At 54.8% G+C, this 16902-nt stretch overlaps 1 protein-coding gene across 1 annotated transcript; it reads right to left on the reverse strand.

The window, feature by feature from the left end:
* Positions 1 to 2502: 2502 nt before the first annotated feature.
* On the reverse strand, positions 2503 to 9749 carry LOC149271417 (very long-chain acyl-CoA dehydrogenase, mitochondrial-like). Its single transcript, XM_089507458.1, has 17 exons — positions 9701 to 9749; positions 9365 to 9429; positions 9038 to 9172; positions 7778 to 7922; positions 7509 to 7638; positions 7200 to 7322; positions 6738 to 6936; positions 6405 to 6509; positions 6217 to 6303; positions 5900 to 5962; positions 5674 to 5775; positions 4637 to 4734; positions 4316 to 4388; positions 4033 to 4105; positions 2939 to 3011; positions 2753 to 2828; positions 2503 to 2643 (listed from the first exon to the last, which is right to left on the reverse strand). Exons 1-17 carry the CDS (start codon positions 9747 to 9749, stop codon positions 2503 to 2505), a joined length of 1737 nt encoding a protein of 578 aa, XP_089363584.1.
* Positions 9750 to 16902: the final 7153 nt, after the last annotated feature.

Genomic DNA, 16902 nt, shown 5'->3' on the forward strand with positions numbered 1-16902 from the left:
CTCTGCCTGTGGCCCCGGCAGGGCCCCTGGGTCACTAAAACACTAACTGTATGCATGGTTTGTGAACCTGCCTTTATGTACACGCACATGTTTCCTGTTAGCTGACGGTACCGGGGGCCCCATCATTATGAAGTATTTCTTTTTAATGTTTTTTTATTACAGTATTGAGAATGATGTACCCACATGCGCGATCGCTCTGTAACGTATGCCCCCTGGGGGCCGGTGCCTGCCTAGGAAGCCCCACCGGGGGGGGCAGCTTGTGCCACATTCTGCCCCGGAGCCGCCCCCAGTTTGCGTCGTTACAGACCAGGCAATCTTTTTTATATATTTGTATCCATGGTGACAGCTGGAACCCCCCCCCCTTCTTATTGCCCCCATTGTTCAGGTACGTTCCGGGGGAAATCCTTTGTGCCTTGTGGGAGGGGCGGCGGGTGATGTCACAGGGGGGTCCCAGCGTGTCGCCAGCGGCTGTGAAGTGCCTCAGTTATTGGCCGTTTCTCATGTATTTATTATTTTTTTAGTATAAACACAATAAATAAAGGACGGAAAGCCTTGTGTTTTATAGCCGCTGCTTGTGCTGCTTGGCCACGGAGCTAACGCTCGCTGCGGAGGGGGGGTGGGGGGTGGCAGAGATGTTGTGATGCGCCGCTGCGGTCTTGTTGCCCTTCGCTCAGGGGCAAAGGCAGCTTTTGGAACGACTCCCGACGCGGGCCCGGGGCCCCTCGCTCATTACTTGCTGGGTTCTCCGTCGGGGATTGGTCAGTCCGAGCTATGCATAGAGCCTGCAATCTGCTGCTAGTTCGGCCCCTTCCGGCTCCTCTTAGATTCAGGAGCTGTATGTCTACCCCATGCATGCTGTATTACCCTCTACCACCCCTGCTGGGAGGCTGCTCCACTTATCTACTACCCTCTCAGTAAAGTAAAACTTAAGTTCGATTCAGACGGAGCTGGGTTGGAAATGAATTCCTTTGTAATTGCTGCGTGTAGGGACTCAGCACGGGTCCGATGGGAGCAGCGGGGGGGGGGCTTTTTAGGGCAAATCAAACACAAGGTTTGTTACCCAAAGCAAATAGACACCCCCCCACACACACACACGCTCTGATCAGGCGGGAGCTTCTTCAATGTGGATGCAGCTCCACGGGCGAGACTCTCGTGGATCAATAAAGAGACGACAGCGCATACCCCCGAGAAGTAAAGAAAGCTGTGGCCCCAGGGGCTGGACTTACAGCGCTACGGATGCTGTTGGCGCTATAGAGATACGCGTACTCCTGATATGGAGGATGTGCTGCAGAGCGTTTCGCTCTCCACACCCGTCTAGTAATCCAAGACTGTTAACCCCCAGGACAAGTTATGGGTTTTTTGTGTTTTTTTTTTTTTTTTACTTCTCTCAGAATTTGCTGTTTTGTTTAAAATCACAAATGATACCAAACGGCTCGGGACATCGGCACTTAGGGTTAAAAAGAAAATTCCTGCTATGTGTAAAAAGTAGAAAAAAAAAATCGGGCAGCCGTTGAAATGTTTTGACCCCCCCTGCTTTTTTTATTTATTTTTTTGCTGCCCCCATTCCAGCTCTACCATTATGTCTTGTTTGTGGTGCCGGCAGGCTAGCGCCACAACGCCGTTATATAATGAATGTCTGATCACGTGATCGGGCGTTCACTGCCGGGAGGTGTTAATGGAGGGTAGGAGAGAATACCCCCCGCAATTGCTGATGGGGGAGAATTGGGATCAGCACTGCAGTGAACATGGACTGTGATCAGCAGGGGGGGGGGGGGCAAAATGTCTAATTTCCTTTATTAAAAAAAAATGAAAAATTGAATATAAATTAAGTAAATGCTAATTTATTGGGAGTCCAGTGATGTCACCATGACATCACCGGTATCCAAAAGGGATCTCACTCCATACTGTGCTGGCAACAGAGCAATAACAGAAAATATTTTTTTTTTATGAAAGGGGGGGTTGTCAGGGGACAGTCTTTTCTTTCTGTTTTAGTTAAAAAAAAAAAAAAAGTCATGTCAATAATAATTATTCCGTTTTATGTATTTCTGTGATTTGAACAAAACGACAGTTTCCACGAGTTCATCACGGAAAAGGAGGTGGGGGGTGTCTCTGGGCGGTTGGGTATAAAAAGCCCCGGTCGAGAAGGGGTTAATGTTTTCCTGTTTCGTGTAGAAGCCCAAGGAGGCGCTGGGTGTTCGCTTAATTCACCCTTTCAGTGTCAGAAGCCTTGTTCACGTCTCCCATTGGCTGTGAGCGGCTGATCGTTTTGTGGTTTATTCCTCCCCATTATAGGCTCCCACCAGCCGACCGCCATAAATCACGGCCAGACCCCTTTTAACATGCAGAACAAACATCTTAACCCTTTAGGCAGAGACATCAGTCGGGGGCCCGCATTTGGGTACCGGGTTTATTGTGTGAATGGAGGCACTTCGGATCCAAGGCAGAGAGTAACGCCGGGGGAGGGGGGAACACCGGCTACCGCCACCCCCCGCCGGTCACAGCTTAAAAGCCCAGCGGGTGAGACGCCACCACCCCGCCGTGCTCCACCAGGGCGGCCGACGCCGAGCGCAGGTTCCGGAAGAGCTCGCTGCCTCCTCCCCCGCTGCGCAGGCTCCGCAGGGTCTTACGGACGCGTGATTGGGCCTGAGAGAGAGAGGCGGTGTGAGAAGCCATGAACGTGGTGGCCGACCAGGACCCGCCCCCCTGGGACCCCCCCCGACCGGGACCCACCCGCCGAAGGACGTTTCCTCACCTCGGAGCACCAGATGTCGCAGAGAATCTTCTCGTGCAGAGCCCCGGGGAGCCCCTGCTCCAGCGACCGCGAACTCCTGTGGGGAGGAAAAAGCAGTCAGGGTCCAGGGGGGAAGTAACCCGGGGAAGGGGCAGGTACTGGCTGTAGCAACGGACGCCGTCCTCCCCAACCCCACACGCGACTTACCGGGACAAAACCACTGTCATGGCGTACAGGTCGATTGCGCAGTCTGCGATCCGCTGCAGCACGAACTGCTCATCTGCGGGGAGAGTGGACAATTAACACTCCCAGAATGCACCGGGGCAGGGCGGCACAGGGGAGAGAGAGCGGTGCAGCTGCAGTTTAATGTTAGTAGAATGGGGGAGAGCGCAGCGGCTGCAGTTTAATGTTAGAAGAATGGGGGAGAGCGCGGCGGCTGCAGTTTAATGTTAGAATGGGGGGGAGCGCGGATGCTGCAGTTTAATGTTAGAAGAATGGGGGAGAGCGCGGCGGCTGCAGTTTAATGTTAGAATGGGGGAGAGCGCAGCGGCTGCAGTTTAATGTTAGTAGAATGGGGGAGAGCGCAGCGGCTGCAGTTTAATGTTAGAATGGGGGGGAGCGCGGATGCTGCAGTTTAATGTTAGAAGAATGGGGGAGAGCGCGGCGGCTGCAGTTTAATGTTAGAAGAATGGGGGGGAGCGCGGATGCTGCAGTTTAATGTTAGAAGAATGGGGGAGAGCGCGGCGGCTGCAGTTTAATGTTAGAAGAATGGGGGAGAGCGCGGCGGCTGCAGTTTAATGTTAGAAGAATGGGGGAGAGCGTGGCGGCTGCAGTTTAATGTTAGAAGAATGGGGGAGAGCGCGGCGGCTGCAGTTTAATGTTATTGGTTTCATCTTAGATTCTGGAGCCATTTGTTGATCCCATGCATGCTTACATTCCCTCCCTGTATTAGCCTCTACCACCTCTGCTGGGAGGCTGTTCCACCTATAGTTCACAGTTTATTCCTGTTTTGAGTTGTTAGATCTGATCACATGATGTGCTCTGGAGCCGGCGGATATAAATGGGTTACATTTATATAAAAAAAAAAAAAAAAAAGCCATGGAGAGGGAGCTAATAAAAAAAAACAAAACGTAGAAAGGGATCTTGATGCAAAGTTTACTCATAAGAAATTTCACTGGTTGCTATGGTGACCGATTTGTAAACATAACCCCCCCCATTACGTTGGGAATAAAGACCCTCAACCCGCAGGATCATGGGAAATAAAGCGGTTTCATGGGGGGCCTCGGCTTCTCGACGCTTACCCACAATCCTCTTGCCGTGTCTGATCAGCAGCTCTTCCACGGTGACCCCAAAATCCTCCAGAGCCCCGACAGCCTGCGGAGCGAGAAACCATGCGCGATAAATCCACATAACTCCCGCGGGGGGGAATATGTGATGTAGCTTCCCAGATATGCTTTATACCCCCCTCCCATATGCCAGTCCACCCCCTCGAAATGCCTTTCTGCACCACTTTGCATTCCTCCCTCCCCACAGCTTTCGCCACTCCATACTGCTCCGCCCTCCTCCCTCCCCACCGTTCCTCACCAGTTCCGCACTTCTCTCTAGCTCGGGGTGCACGTGTCCTTTCAGGGTGAGTCCTGTACTGAGCCCGGCCTTCCTGTGGGGAGGAATGAGTAGCGATCAGCAGGAAGCCTCGGCCGCGCTCACACCCTCCGCTGATCACTCAGAGACTGAGGGCCAACGTCCCCCCATTTTTACCCACCTGCCCGTGCCTCTCCGCGGCCGCCTCACCCCCCCGTTACTCTCGCTCACATCACTCATATCTTCCTGCCCCCATAAGCTTCACTCACACCGTCTTTACCCCCCTGCAGGTTACGACCCCTTCTGCCCCTCTAGCGCCCCCACCTCCGCACTCTCTTCAGCCCCTCCGTGATCAGCAGCCCGGGGTTATTCAGCGGACGGCTCAGGGCTTTCTGCAGAGACTTCAGCTCCTTCCCGGCGCTCTGCAGACAGAACAGAGAACGTGGAGCAGGGGGGAACATCTGTGTTACCCCCCCCCACCCGGAGAGGAACATCCGTGTTATCCCCCCCACAGGGGAACATCCGTGTTATCCCCCCCCACAGGGGAACATCCGTGTCACCCCCCCCCCCACAGGGGAACATCCGTGTCACCCCCCCCCCGCAGGGGAACATCCGTGTCACACCCCCCCCCAGGGGAACATCCGTGTCACACCCCCCCCGCAGGGGAACATCCGTGTTACCCCCCCCCAGGGGAACATCCGTGTTACCCCCCCCAGGGGAACATCCGTGTTATCCCCCCCCACAGGGGAACATCCGTGTTATCCCCCCCCACAGGGGAACATCCGTGTTATCCCCCCCCACAGGGGAACATCCGTGTTATCCCCCCCCACAGGGGAACATCCGTGTTATCCCCCCCCACAGGGGAACATCCGTGTTATCCCCCCCCACAGGGGAACATCCGTGTTATCCCCCCCCACAGGGGAACATCCGTGTTACCCCCCCCCACAGGGGAACATCCGTGTTATCCCCCCCCACAGGGGAACATCCGTGTTATCCCCCCCCACAGGGGAACATCCGTGTTATCCCCCCCCACAGGGGAACATCCGTGTTATCCCCCCCCACAGGGGAACATCCGTGTCACCCCCCCCACCCGGAGAGGAACATGTTTTACCCCCCCCCCACAGGGGAACATCCGTGTCATCCCCCCCCACAGGGGAACATCCGTGTCATCCCCCCCTGCAGAGGAACATCCGTGTCACCCCCCCCTGCAGAGGAACATCCGTGTCACCCCCCCCTGCAGAGGAACATCCATGTTACCCCCCCCCTGCAGAGGAACATCCGTGCTACCCCCCTCCGTGTCACCCCCCCCTGCAGAGGAACATCTGTGTTACCCCCCCCTGCAGGGGGAACATCCGTGGTACCTGCAAGCCGTGTAACGATACAAACAACCGGAGGATGTCATTGGTTCCCTCAAATATGCGAAATATGCGAAGATCCCGGAGAACGCGCTCCACGCCACAATCCTGCGGGCGACACGGGAACACAGAGCGAGCGCTTTAACATCGGGGTGAAAGAAACGCGCAGCGGAGGATCGGAGCGGGAACTCATCGGGTAAGATATAAAGCAGACAGGACTCTTCCCTCTCACCTTCATGAAACCCGTGCCCCCCAAAATCTGGATACATTCGTCGGTCACCGACCAAGCTGCCTCCTGCAGAGGAGAAAAAACTGTTTAATGACTACAACTGCTGTGAGCATCCCCACTATTTACCCCTGGAGGACCTCCACGTACTGCCCCCCTCACCACTGCGGCCACTGGAACTGCCCCCAGACACCATACAACCACCCCTTCACCCAATGCTCTCACCCCCCATGCTGCCCCTGGAGCTGCCCCATGCAGCCCTTACACCCCGTGTAGCTCCTCACGCGGAGGGTGGGTCACGGGGGAGGGAATCTCCCGCTTACCGAGCCAAAGATCTTGCTGATGGCGGCTTCGATCTGGAAATCCTTACTCCCGGAATCCATGTTGGCGCTGATCATGTAAGCCATGGACTGAAACGGCAGACAGAGAGCCGGTCAAGAGGGCGCAGGGGCAATCATTCAATTCACAGGGGCAAGAAGGCAATCTGGGCACTCTGCGGGGGAGAGCGTACCTCCGTGACATACTGCAATACTGCCATCCGTGCCAACTTCTCCTGAATGACCCCAAAGTGATGAAGTTTGTTACCGAACTGGACGCGGTTTGAAGCGTGTTCCACCTGCAAACAGAGGCCCGTTAAACGCTCAGAGATGGCGGTGGATAAAAGACTCTGCCCTCCAGCGGAAGTGGTAGCGGGTTAATCTAGTGGCAGCTGCAGTTTAACGCTAGAGGAATGGGGAAGAGCGCAGCAGCAGTTTCACGTTGATAAATGTCAAATAACGCGCTTGGGATGCAGAAGACAGCAGTGGGGCCCCTGTGCTGCCCCCACCCGTGGGGCAGAACTCACCGCTCTTTGGATCATGCCCTTCATGGTGCCGGACAGGGCAGCGGCCATCCCGAAGCGCCCGTTATTCAGGATGTTCATGGCCACTTTGAAGCCGTTGCCCTCTCCTCCCAGCACGTTCTCTGCCGGTACCCGGACCTCGTCAAAGTGAACGGCAGCCGTGTTACTCGCCCGGATCCCCAGCTTACTGTCCGGGGGGCCGCTGAGGAGGAGCCGGCACAGGTGAGTAACAAAGACGGCAAGAGAGCGGGGAGGGCGCGCGGGACAGACGGCAAGAGAGCGGGGAGGGCGCGCGGGACAGACGGCAAGAGAGCGGGGAGGGTGCGCGGGACAGACGGCAAGAGAGCGGGGAGGGCGCGCGGGACAGACGGCAAGAGAGCGGGGAGGGCGCGCGGGACAGACGGCAAGAGAGCGGGGAGGGCGCGCGGGACAGACGGCAAGAGAGCGATGGGAGTGGAATCTTACCGAGTGACCCCTTCTCCTCTCTCCACTATGAAGGCCGTGATCTTCTCTCGCACGTCTCCGCTCGTCGGCTCCGCCACCGGCGTCTTCGCGAACACAGTGAAGATGTCGGCGATTCCTCCGTTACTGCGGCAACAACAGGACAGTCACCGACAGCCGCTCCTGATCTACCCCCAGGGCACCGCTCGTTTATTACAACCCCCACCCTTATCAACAGCAACACTATTGGATACACGTGTAACAACATACATATAACACACATACCGCGTATCATGTGTACACGCGTCCTCTGCGTGTCTCTTAGTTCCTCACCTGATCCAGATCTTGCCCCCCGACAGGGTATAATACCCACCGCAGGGGCTCTTCTTGGCGGTGGTTCTGATGGATGCGGCGTCCGACCCGCTCGACGGCTCCGTCAGACAGAAAGCGGCGATCGTTTCACCTGCAAGACATCCCGGTGAGACCCGCGCTCCCTGCGAACGGTCACCCCGCCTCTGCCGCTCCCCCCCGTCCACACGGTGATATCCAGCTCCCCATCCCCACACGCGTGCCCCCCCCCAGGCCCCGTCCCGTGATCTAACCTGAAGCCAGGCGAGGCAGGTACTTGGCCTTCTGCTCGCGGTTGCCGTACAGCAGGATCCCTTTGAAGCCGATGGACTGATGGGCGCCCAGAGTGATCCCCACGCCAAGGTCATGCAGCCCCACGATCTCCACCAGGCGGGCATACTGGAAAGGAACATACAGAGCTGACCACGCCGGACACAAAATACATGCGTGCGCGGTATAAACACACGCACGACCGCAATCAAATATACCCATGTTTCCAAGCTCCTTGTTACACGTATGTTATTCACAGTTCACACCCATGTTTCCAAGCTCCGTGTTACCCACGTGTCATTCACACCCATGTTTCCCAGCTCCGTGTTACCCACGTGTCATTCACACCCATGTTTCCCAGCTCCATGTTACACTCATGTTATTCACACCCATGTTTCCCAGCTCTGTGTTACCCGCGTGTCATTCACACCCATGTTTCCCAGCTCCGTGTTACCTGCGTGTTAGTCACACCACCCATGTTTCCCAGCTCCGTGTTACCCGCGTGTCATTCACACCCATGTTTCCCAGCTCCGTGTTACCCGCGTGTCATTCACACCCATGTTTCCCAGCTACGTGTAACCCGTGTGTTATTCACACCCGTTTCCTCGGCCTGAGCCCCCGAAACATCCCTGAACACCCCCTTCTTCAGGGAATGCCACCTACCCCCCGCCTCACCTTTCCTCGCTCCCACTACGGGTCATGTCTAGTAACGTTAGTTATTGAATGTTTACACGGATAGTCGCGTGGCTCCTGTTCCTCCAATATTTGCACCGATGCCCCGTGTCATACCCCCCGCTCCTACAGTTGTGTTATTCAGACCCGTGCTCCGTGTTACCTGCATGTTATTTAGACCCGTGTTACCTGCGTGTTTTCCGGGTTACCCGCGTGTTTTTCACACCCGTGTTCCGGGTTACCCGCGTGTTTTTCACACCCGTGTTCCGGGTTACCCGCGTGTTTTTCACACCCGTGTTCCGGGTTACCCGCGTGTTTTTCACACCCGTGTTCCGGGTTACCCGCGTGTTTTTCACACCCGTGTTCCGGGTTACCCGCGTGTTTTTCACACCCGTGTTCCGGGTTACCCGCGTGTTTTTCACACCCGTGTTCCGGGTTACCCGCGTGTTTTTCACACCCGTGTTCCGGGTTACCCGCGTGTTTTTCACACCCGTGTTCCGGGTTACCCGCGTGTTTTTCACACCCGTGTTCCGGGTTACCCGCGTGTTTTTCAGACCTGTGTTCCGTGTTACCTGCGTGTTATTCAGACCCATGCCGCCGAGCTCAGTGGGGACCTGCAGGCCGAACGCTCCCAGCTCTTTCAGGCCAGCCATGGTTTTGTCATCTACTTTCTTCAGAGAGTCGTTAAGGGCCGGGTCATTTACCTCCTGTAGGGGCAGAGAGGGGCATACGTGTGTAGAGACGTGTGTGGAGACGTGCAAAAGGCTCTCCACGTAGCTGGGGGCCGCACACTGCGCTCTCCCCACACACACACATCCATCACACCCAACCCGATCCTCCCAGGACTCCACACACAGTCCCTCCAAAACCTCTCAACCAAACAACCCGTCTCTCCTCACCTGAAAGAATCGAGACACCGGAGCGACCAGCTCACTCAGGAATTGTGACTGCTCCTCGCTCAGCGCTGTAGGGGAGAATGAGAGAGAGAATGAGAGAGAGAATGAGAAAGAGAGAGAATGAGAAAGAGAGAGAATGAGAAAGAGAGAGAATGAGAAAGAGAGAGAATGAGAAAGAGAGAGAATGAGAAAGAGAGAGAATGAGAGAGCTCTGGGTACTGGGTGGCAGAGTGTGAGGACGATGACACATTAGGGTGGAGAGCTCTCAGCTGTCACTCAAATAGAAATAAATCCAGTACCTGACTAGCACTACAGGCTCTGTTTGCCCCACCTGCTTACCTGACGGGTAGGGGAATACTTGATCAGTGTGAATTTGCCCCTTAAACATGCCGACAGCAAAGGAGCGGGATTCCTGCGAGAGAGGATGAGAACAATGAGCAGGGAGACGGGGGGATGAGAATTGTATGGAGAAGAGGGAGGCAGAGAAGGGGTTAATGGGAAGGGTATGGGGCAGAGTGAGGCAGAGAAGGGGTTAATGGGAAGGGTATGGGGCAGAAGGGGGCAGAGAAGGGGTTAATGGGAAGGGTATGCTTCACACACCTCGGCAGTTTTTTGCCCGCTTTGTGCATGCGGTACGGCGGCTTCCACATTAACCCCATCCTTTCCGAGCACCGTCTGGGGAGAAAAAGCCAGAATACAGTCACATAACACAAAGTCACCATTATGCACCCCCGAGGAGCCAGTCGCTAAGCGCCCCGAGGACCCGGCAGCTATCTGCCCCACAATGAAATAAAGATTACTCATTAGGGGTATTCGCCGTTAGAGGATTCTGGGTAATCCGGGATGTCCAGATCCTGTGTATAATACAGACGCAGGGCCGCCTGTGACGTGCTGGGGGCCACACCTGGGGCTCCAATCACTACGCCGGGGGCTGCTCAGAGACAGCACTTCCGCCTAGACGTGAGGAGTTTAATGTGACTAGTGGGCCGCGGGGGCAGAGGGGTGTGCGGGGGCAGAGGGGGTGCAGGGCCCGTGGGGGCAGAGGGGGTACGGGGCCCGCGGGGGGTGCGGGGGCATTGAAGTGTGCGGGGGCAGAGGGGGGGCAGGGCCCGCGGGGGCAGAGGGGGGGCAGGGCCCGCGGGGGCAGAGGGGGAGCAGGGCCCGCGGGGGCAGAGGGGGAGCAGGGCCCGCGGGGGCAGAGGGGGGGCAGGGCCCGCGGGGGCAGAGGGGGAGCAGGGCCCGCGGGGGCAGAGGGGGAGCAGGGCCCGCGGGGGCAGAGGGGGAGCAGGGCCCGCGGGGGCAGAGGGGCCCCAGCCGAGATCATTTCATGTTATGTACAATTTTCCCCCAAAACATTTTCCATTTTTCCGCCCCACCACACGTTACCTCGGCTGCCTGGGAGTACGGCCGGACGGACACACTGCAACTGAGACAGACACAGAGTCAGTGACCGGCTGTCAGTCTGTCCGTCAATTTACCAGTCACCTTCGCTCGGTCGGTCAGACTGTCTCTCTCCTTGTCTGTCTGTCTGTCCCTAACTGACTGTGTCTCTCTCTCACCCTCTGTCTCTTTCTCTCCCTCTCTGTCAGTCTCTCTCTCACCGTCTGTCTCTCCCCACCTGTCTCTGTGCATGCCCCCCTGTCAGTCTCTCTCTCTGTCCATCTCTCTCTCCCCCTGTCTGTCTTTGTCCCTACCTGTCTCTGTGCATGCCCCCTGTCTGTCTGTCTGTCTGCCTCTGTGTGTGTCTTTTTCTCTGTCAGTCTCTCTCCATGTATGTCTCTCTCTGTCAGTCGCGCTGTCTCTCAATGTCTGTCAGTCGCTCTCTGTCACCGTCAGTCTGTCTCTCACCCCCGGGCCGCCGCTCGGATCACTCTCTCACAGACTTTCGCCGACATCTTCAAGTTGCCTCTAAAACAAGGTCACCGCACTTCCGGATCCCGTGGCCGCAAGTCCCGCCCACCGCGTGAGGCATCGCGGGAAAAATGGACGGCTAGATTCTGTAGGGCCGCGCTGCTCGCACACAAACTACTCCCCTTGGGTATCTGCTCGGGGTATCTACACAAACTACCCCCCCGGGGGTATCTGCTCGGAGTATCTACACAAACTACCCCCGGGGGGTATCTGCTCGGAGTATCTACACAAACTACCACCCCAGGGGGTATCTGCTCGGGGTATCTACACAAACTACCCCCCCGGGGGTATCTGCTCGGAGTATCTGCACAAACTACCCCCGGGGGTATCTGCTCGGAGTATCTACACAAACTACCCCCGGGGGGTATCTGCTCGGAGTATCTACACAAACTACCACCCCAGGGGGTATCTGCTTGGAGTATCTACACAAACTACCCCCCGGAAGTATCTGCTCGGGGTATCTACACAAACTACCCCCCCGGGGGTATCTGCTTGGAGTATCTACACAAACTACCCCCGGGGGGTATCTGCTTGGAGTATCTACACAAACTACCCCCCGGGAGTATCTGCTCGGAGTATCTACGCAAACTACCCCCGGGGGGTATCTGCTCGGGGTATCTACACAAACTACCCCCCCGGGGGTATCTGCTTGGAGTATCTACACAAACTAACCCCGGGGGGTATCTGCTTGGAGTATCTACACAAACTACCCCCCGGGAGTATCTGCTCGGGGTATCTAAACAAACTACCACCCCGGGGTAGCTACACAAACCACTTCTAGGGTGACCCCAACCTCAACTGAATAAGACATACAAGCCCTGTATTTTTAGGAATACATAAATAATGTATGGACACATACAGGAGGTATAGATCAATAATTATATGCAGGTATATAATAATAATGTATGGACACATATAGGAGGTATAGATCAATAATAATATGCAGGTATATAATAATAATAATAATAATGTATGGACACATATAGGAGGTATAGATCAATAATAATATGCAGGTATATAATAATAATGTATGGACACATATAGGAGGTATAGATCAATAATAATATGCAGGTATATAATAATAATGTATGGACACATATAGGAGGTATAGATCAATAATAATATGCAGGTATATAATAATAATAATGTATGGACACATATAGGAGGTATAGATCAATAATAATATGCAGGTATATAATAATAATGTATGGACACATATAGGAGGTATAGATCAATAATTATATGCAGGTATATAATAATAATGTATGGACACATATAGGAGGTATAGATCAATAATAATATGCAGGTATATAATAATAATAATGTATGGACACATATAGGAGGTATAGATCAATAATAATATGCAGGTATATAATAATAATGTATGGACACATATAGGAGGTATAGATCAATAATAATATGCAGGTATATAATAATGTATGGACACATATAGGAGGTATAGATCAATAATAATATGCAGGTATATAATAATGTATGGAGACATATAGGAGGTATAGATTAACACATTAACACACAAACCCAGCTTTACATGTATAGATCAATGAATTCACTGCACTGAAGGTATGGATCAAATAAACAGAAGCAGACATACAAACCCTGTGTATGCAGGTATATAATAATAATGTATGGACACTTAGGAGGTATAGATAAATAATAATATGCAGGTATATAATAATGTATGGACACATATAGGAGGTATAGATAAATAATAATATGCAGGTATATAATAATGTATGGACACATATAGGAGGTATAGATCAATAATAATATGCAGGTATATAATAATAATAATGTATGGACACATATAGGAGGTATAGATCAATAATAATATGCAGGTATATAATAATAATAATAATAATGTATGGACACATAGCATTGCCGGTATAGATCAACACATTAACACACAAACCCAGCTTTACAGGTATAGATTATTATATGGCAAGTCCTGGGTGCTGGTCAGGATCTATGCGGGGAGTGTGGACATTAAAATAATGTAATGAACAAACCGGGTTTTAAAAATAACAGAATAAAAAATGTAACCCTTTAAGGACACTGGTCCCTAAACCCATTGAAAACAATGTTTGGGGACAAAGATGGCAAGTCCTGGGTGCTGGCCGGGTTCTATGTGGGCAGCGTGGACGCCAGCGCTGGCTTTGGGGTGAGCGACCTGTGATCTATGCCTGTAATGCTGAGTTTATTTATAGAGATTCCCCGTCACCGGCAGAGATTCCCCGTCACCGGCAGAGATTCCGCGACTCCCCCGACACGTCGCATCCCGTCACCGGCAGACGTTCCGCGTCTCCCCCGATACGTCGCATCCCGTCACCGGCAGACGTTCCGCGTCTCCCCCGATACGTCGCATCCCGTCACCAGCAGACGTTCCGCGTCTCCCCCGATACGTCGCATCCCGTCACCGGCAGAGATTCCGCGGCTCCCCCGACACGTCGCATCCCGTCACCGGCAGAGATTCCGCGCCTCCCCCGATACGTTACATCCCGTCACCGGCAGACGTTCCGCGTCTCCCCCGACACATCACATCCCGTCACCGGCAGAGATTCCGCGCCTCCCCCGATACGTTACATCCCGTCACCGGCAGAGGTTCCGCGTCTCCCCCGACACGTCGCATCCCGTCACCGGCAGAGATTCCGCGCCTCCCCCGATACGTTACATCCCGTCACCGACAGAGGTTCCGCGTCTCCCCCGATATGTCGCATCCCGTCACCGGCAGAGATTCCGCGTCTCCCCCGACACGTCGCATCCCGTCACCGGCAGAGATTCCGCGCCTCCCCCGATACGTTACATCCCGTCACCGACAGAGGTTCCGCGTCTCCCCCGATATGTCGCATCCCGTCACCGGCAGAGATTCCGCGGCTCCCCCGACACGTCGCATCCCGTCACCGGCAGAGATTCCGCGCCTCCCCCGATACGTTACATCCCGTCACCGGCAGACGTTCCGCGTCTCCCCCGACACATCACATCCCGTCACCGGCAGAGATTCCGCGCCTCCCCCGATACGTTACATCCCGTCACCGGCAGAGGTTCCGCGTCTCCCCCGACACGTCGCATCCCGTCACCGGCAGAGATTCCGCGCCTCCCCCGATACGTTACATCCCGTCACCGACAGAGGTTCCGCGTCTCCCCCGATATGTCGCATCCCGTCACCGGCAGAGATTCCGCGTCTCCCCCGACACGTCGCATCCCGTCACCGGCAGAGATTCCGCGCCTCCCCCGATACGTTACATCCCGTCACCGACAGAGGTTCCGCGTCTCCCCCGATATGTCGCATCCCGTCACCGGCAGAGATTCCGCGTCTCCCCCGACACGTCGCATCCCGTCACCGGCAGAGATTCCGCGCCTCCCCCGATACGTTACATCCCGTCACCGACAGAGGTTCCGCGTCTCCCCCGATATGTCGCATCCCGTCACCGGCAGAGATTCCGCGTCTCCCCCGACACGTCGCATCCCGTCACCGGCAGAGATTCCGCGCCTCCCCTGATACGTTACATCCCATCACCGGCAGAGATTCCGCGCCTCCCACGATACCTAAGTATCCCTGTTTAGTTTGAGGGGTCCTATTTGGGCCTCAGATACCCATGCCTCTCTCTTTTCCTCCCCCGATGCCCCTCTTTTCTAGGAGGTGAGAATGTTTGCTGGGTATGAGGGGATCGCAGGGTTCTACAGCCCTAAAAGCCCCGATAATGTGTATAGAAACAGCAGGAAACGGCTTTAGAAATGAACCCATTATTCTCCTAATATCCCGCTCAGTTACACCGATCCACAGTTATGCCTGTAAACACCCCCCTGAAGTGCCCCTCTTTGGCCATTGTTGGAAGTCGGGTTCATATGGCTAAGAGCAAAAGTAAAATCGACTTAAAGCCCCAGGGATCTGCTTTCTTTAGGTGATGCCCCCGCCACTCTCCCCGAGCATGGCTCCGTGTGCTAGTGTGTCCTTTGCCACGTGGGGAGGGCTGGCGAGGGTGGCAATCTGGGCCCGCGTGTGACTCCACTTACAGCCGTTATTGTAACAAGGACCTTGGGCACCATTTACACAATAACTGGGTCCTCTCTGAGCTCCTTTGTTGGTTTATAGTGCGTTCCCGTCCTCTCCAGTGTGTTTTGGGCAGGGCAGGAGGGTGCGCTTTGGGCAGGTAATGAGGGCTCTTTGGCCGGACCTGCCCCCCTCGGGGTCCGTATCGCTTTTGGTTTTCCAGGGGTCGCCCCGCATCCTTTGTCAGATATTCTGCAGGACCTGTCGCTGACGGGAGGTCACGCTCTGACCTCACAGGGTAACTCCGTCCGAAAGGTGGACCACAGTACCCAGAATGCCCCGGGGCTAGAAATCCCCCGTTAATACGATTAGATGCCAGATGTTCTCGGGGATTAAAGGATTATAGAAAGTTCCGGCAGCGGAGCGATGCCTGCCAAAAAACAAGGTACCTGTGTGGGGTCTCCTCCCGATTCCCCTGCCCCCTGATCAGGACCCCGGATACCCCCGGTGGGAGGGGAGGCTTTGTTTATGGCTGTTTTCTGTTTTTGCCCAGGAGTAGTGCTTTGGGGTCTCTTATTGCACCATTGGGGGTAGCGATCGGTTACTTCGTTACTCCTTAGTCGTTATACTCGCTGCTGCTGTTCGGAGGTTGAGGGGGTAGAAGGTAAAATGTAGATTTTTAGCGTTTTGACCTCCTGTTTCTGGCCGATTTCTTGTTTGCACTACCGCTGTCCTGTTTACCCAATTGTACAGCGCTACAACATATGACAGCGCTATATAATCCAATAAGTAGTAATAATACGAATGTATGAGGGGGTTAATCCCCATCGTTACCGCCGCAGGCGGGCTGAATGATGCCAGGAGTGGTAGAGGGTGTAATGGTGGGGTGTTTATGGGGTAGTTGTTACAGGGGTGGGATGGTATTTTGCAGGGGTAGTTGTTACAGGGGTGGGATGGTATGTTGTGGGGGTAATGGAGGGTTACGTGTTTATGGGGTAGTTGTTACAAGGGTGGGATGGTATTTTGCGGGGGTAATGGTGGGTGTTTATGTTGTAGTTGTTACAGGGGTGGGATGGTATGTTGCGGGGGTAATGGTGGGTTACGTGTTTATGGGGTAGTTGTTACAGGGGTGGGATGGTATGTTGTGGGGATAATGGTGGGTGTTTATGGGGTAGTTGTTACATTGCGTTGCAGACACGCAGACGGTGCTGCGTCTGATGGAGGACGCCCTGAGGCCGGACGCCGCTCTCCACATTGAAGCCGAAACTCTTATCAGCATCTTCCAGAGCAACTTATTCCAAGCGCTGCTGGGTAAGAATACATGGCGCGGGGAACGGGGGGGGGTCTCTGTGGGGGGGTGCAGGGTGGATAGACAGGTGGGTCTCTGTGTGGGGGTGCAGGGTGGGTCTCTGTGGCGGAGGGATGCAGGGTGGGTAGACAGGTGGGTCTCTGTGGGGGGGTGCAGGGTGGGTAGACAGGTGGGTCTCTGTGGGGGGGTGCAGGGTGGGTCTCTGTGGCGGAGGGATGCAGGGTGGGTAGACAGGTGGGTCTCTGTGGGGGGGTGCAGGGTGGGTAGACAGGTGGGTCTCTGTGGGGGGGTGCAGGGTGGGTCTCTGTGGCG

The sequence above is a fragment of the Sceloporus occidentalis genome, unplaced genomic scaffold (assembly GCF_023333645.1).
Source record: "Sceloporus occidentalis isolate IW3139 unplaced genomic scaffold, rSceOcc1.0.p SCAF_524, whole genome shotgun sequence".
Taxonomy (NCBI): Eukaryota; Metazoa; Chordata; class Lepidosauria; order Squamata; family Phrynosomatidae; genus Sceloporus; species Sceloporus occidentalis.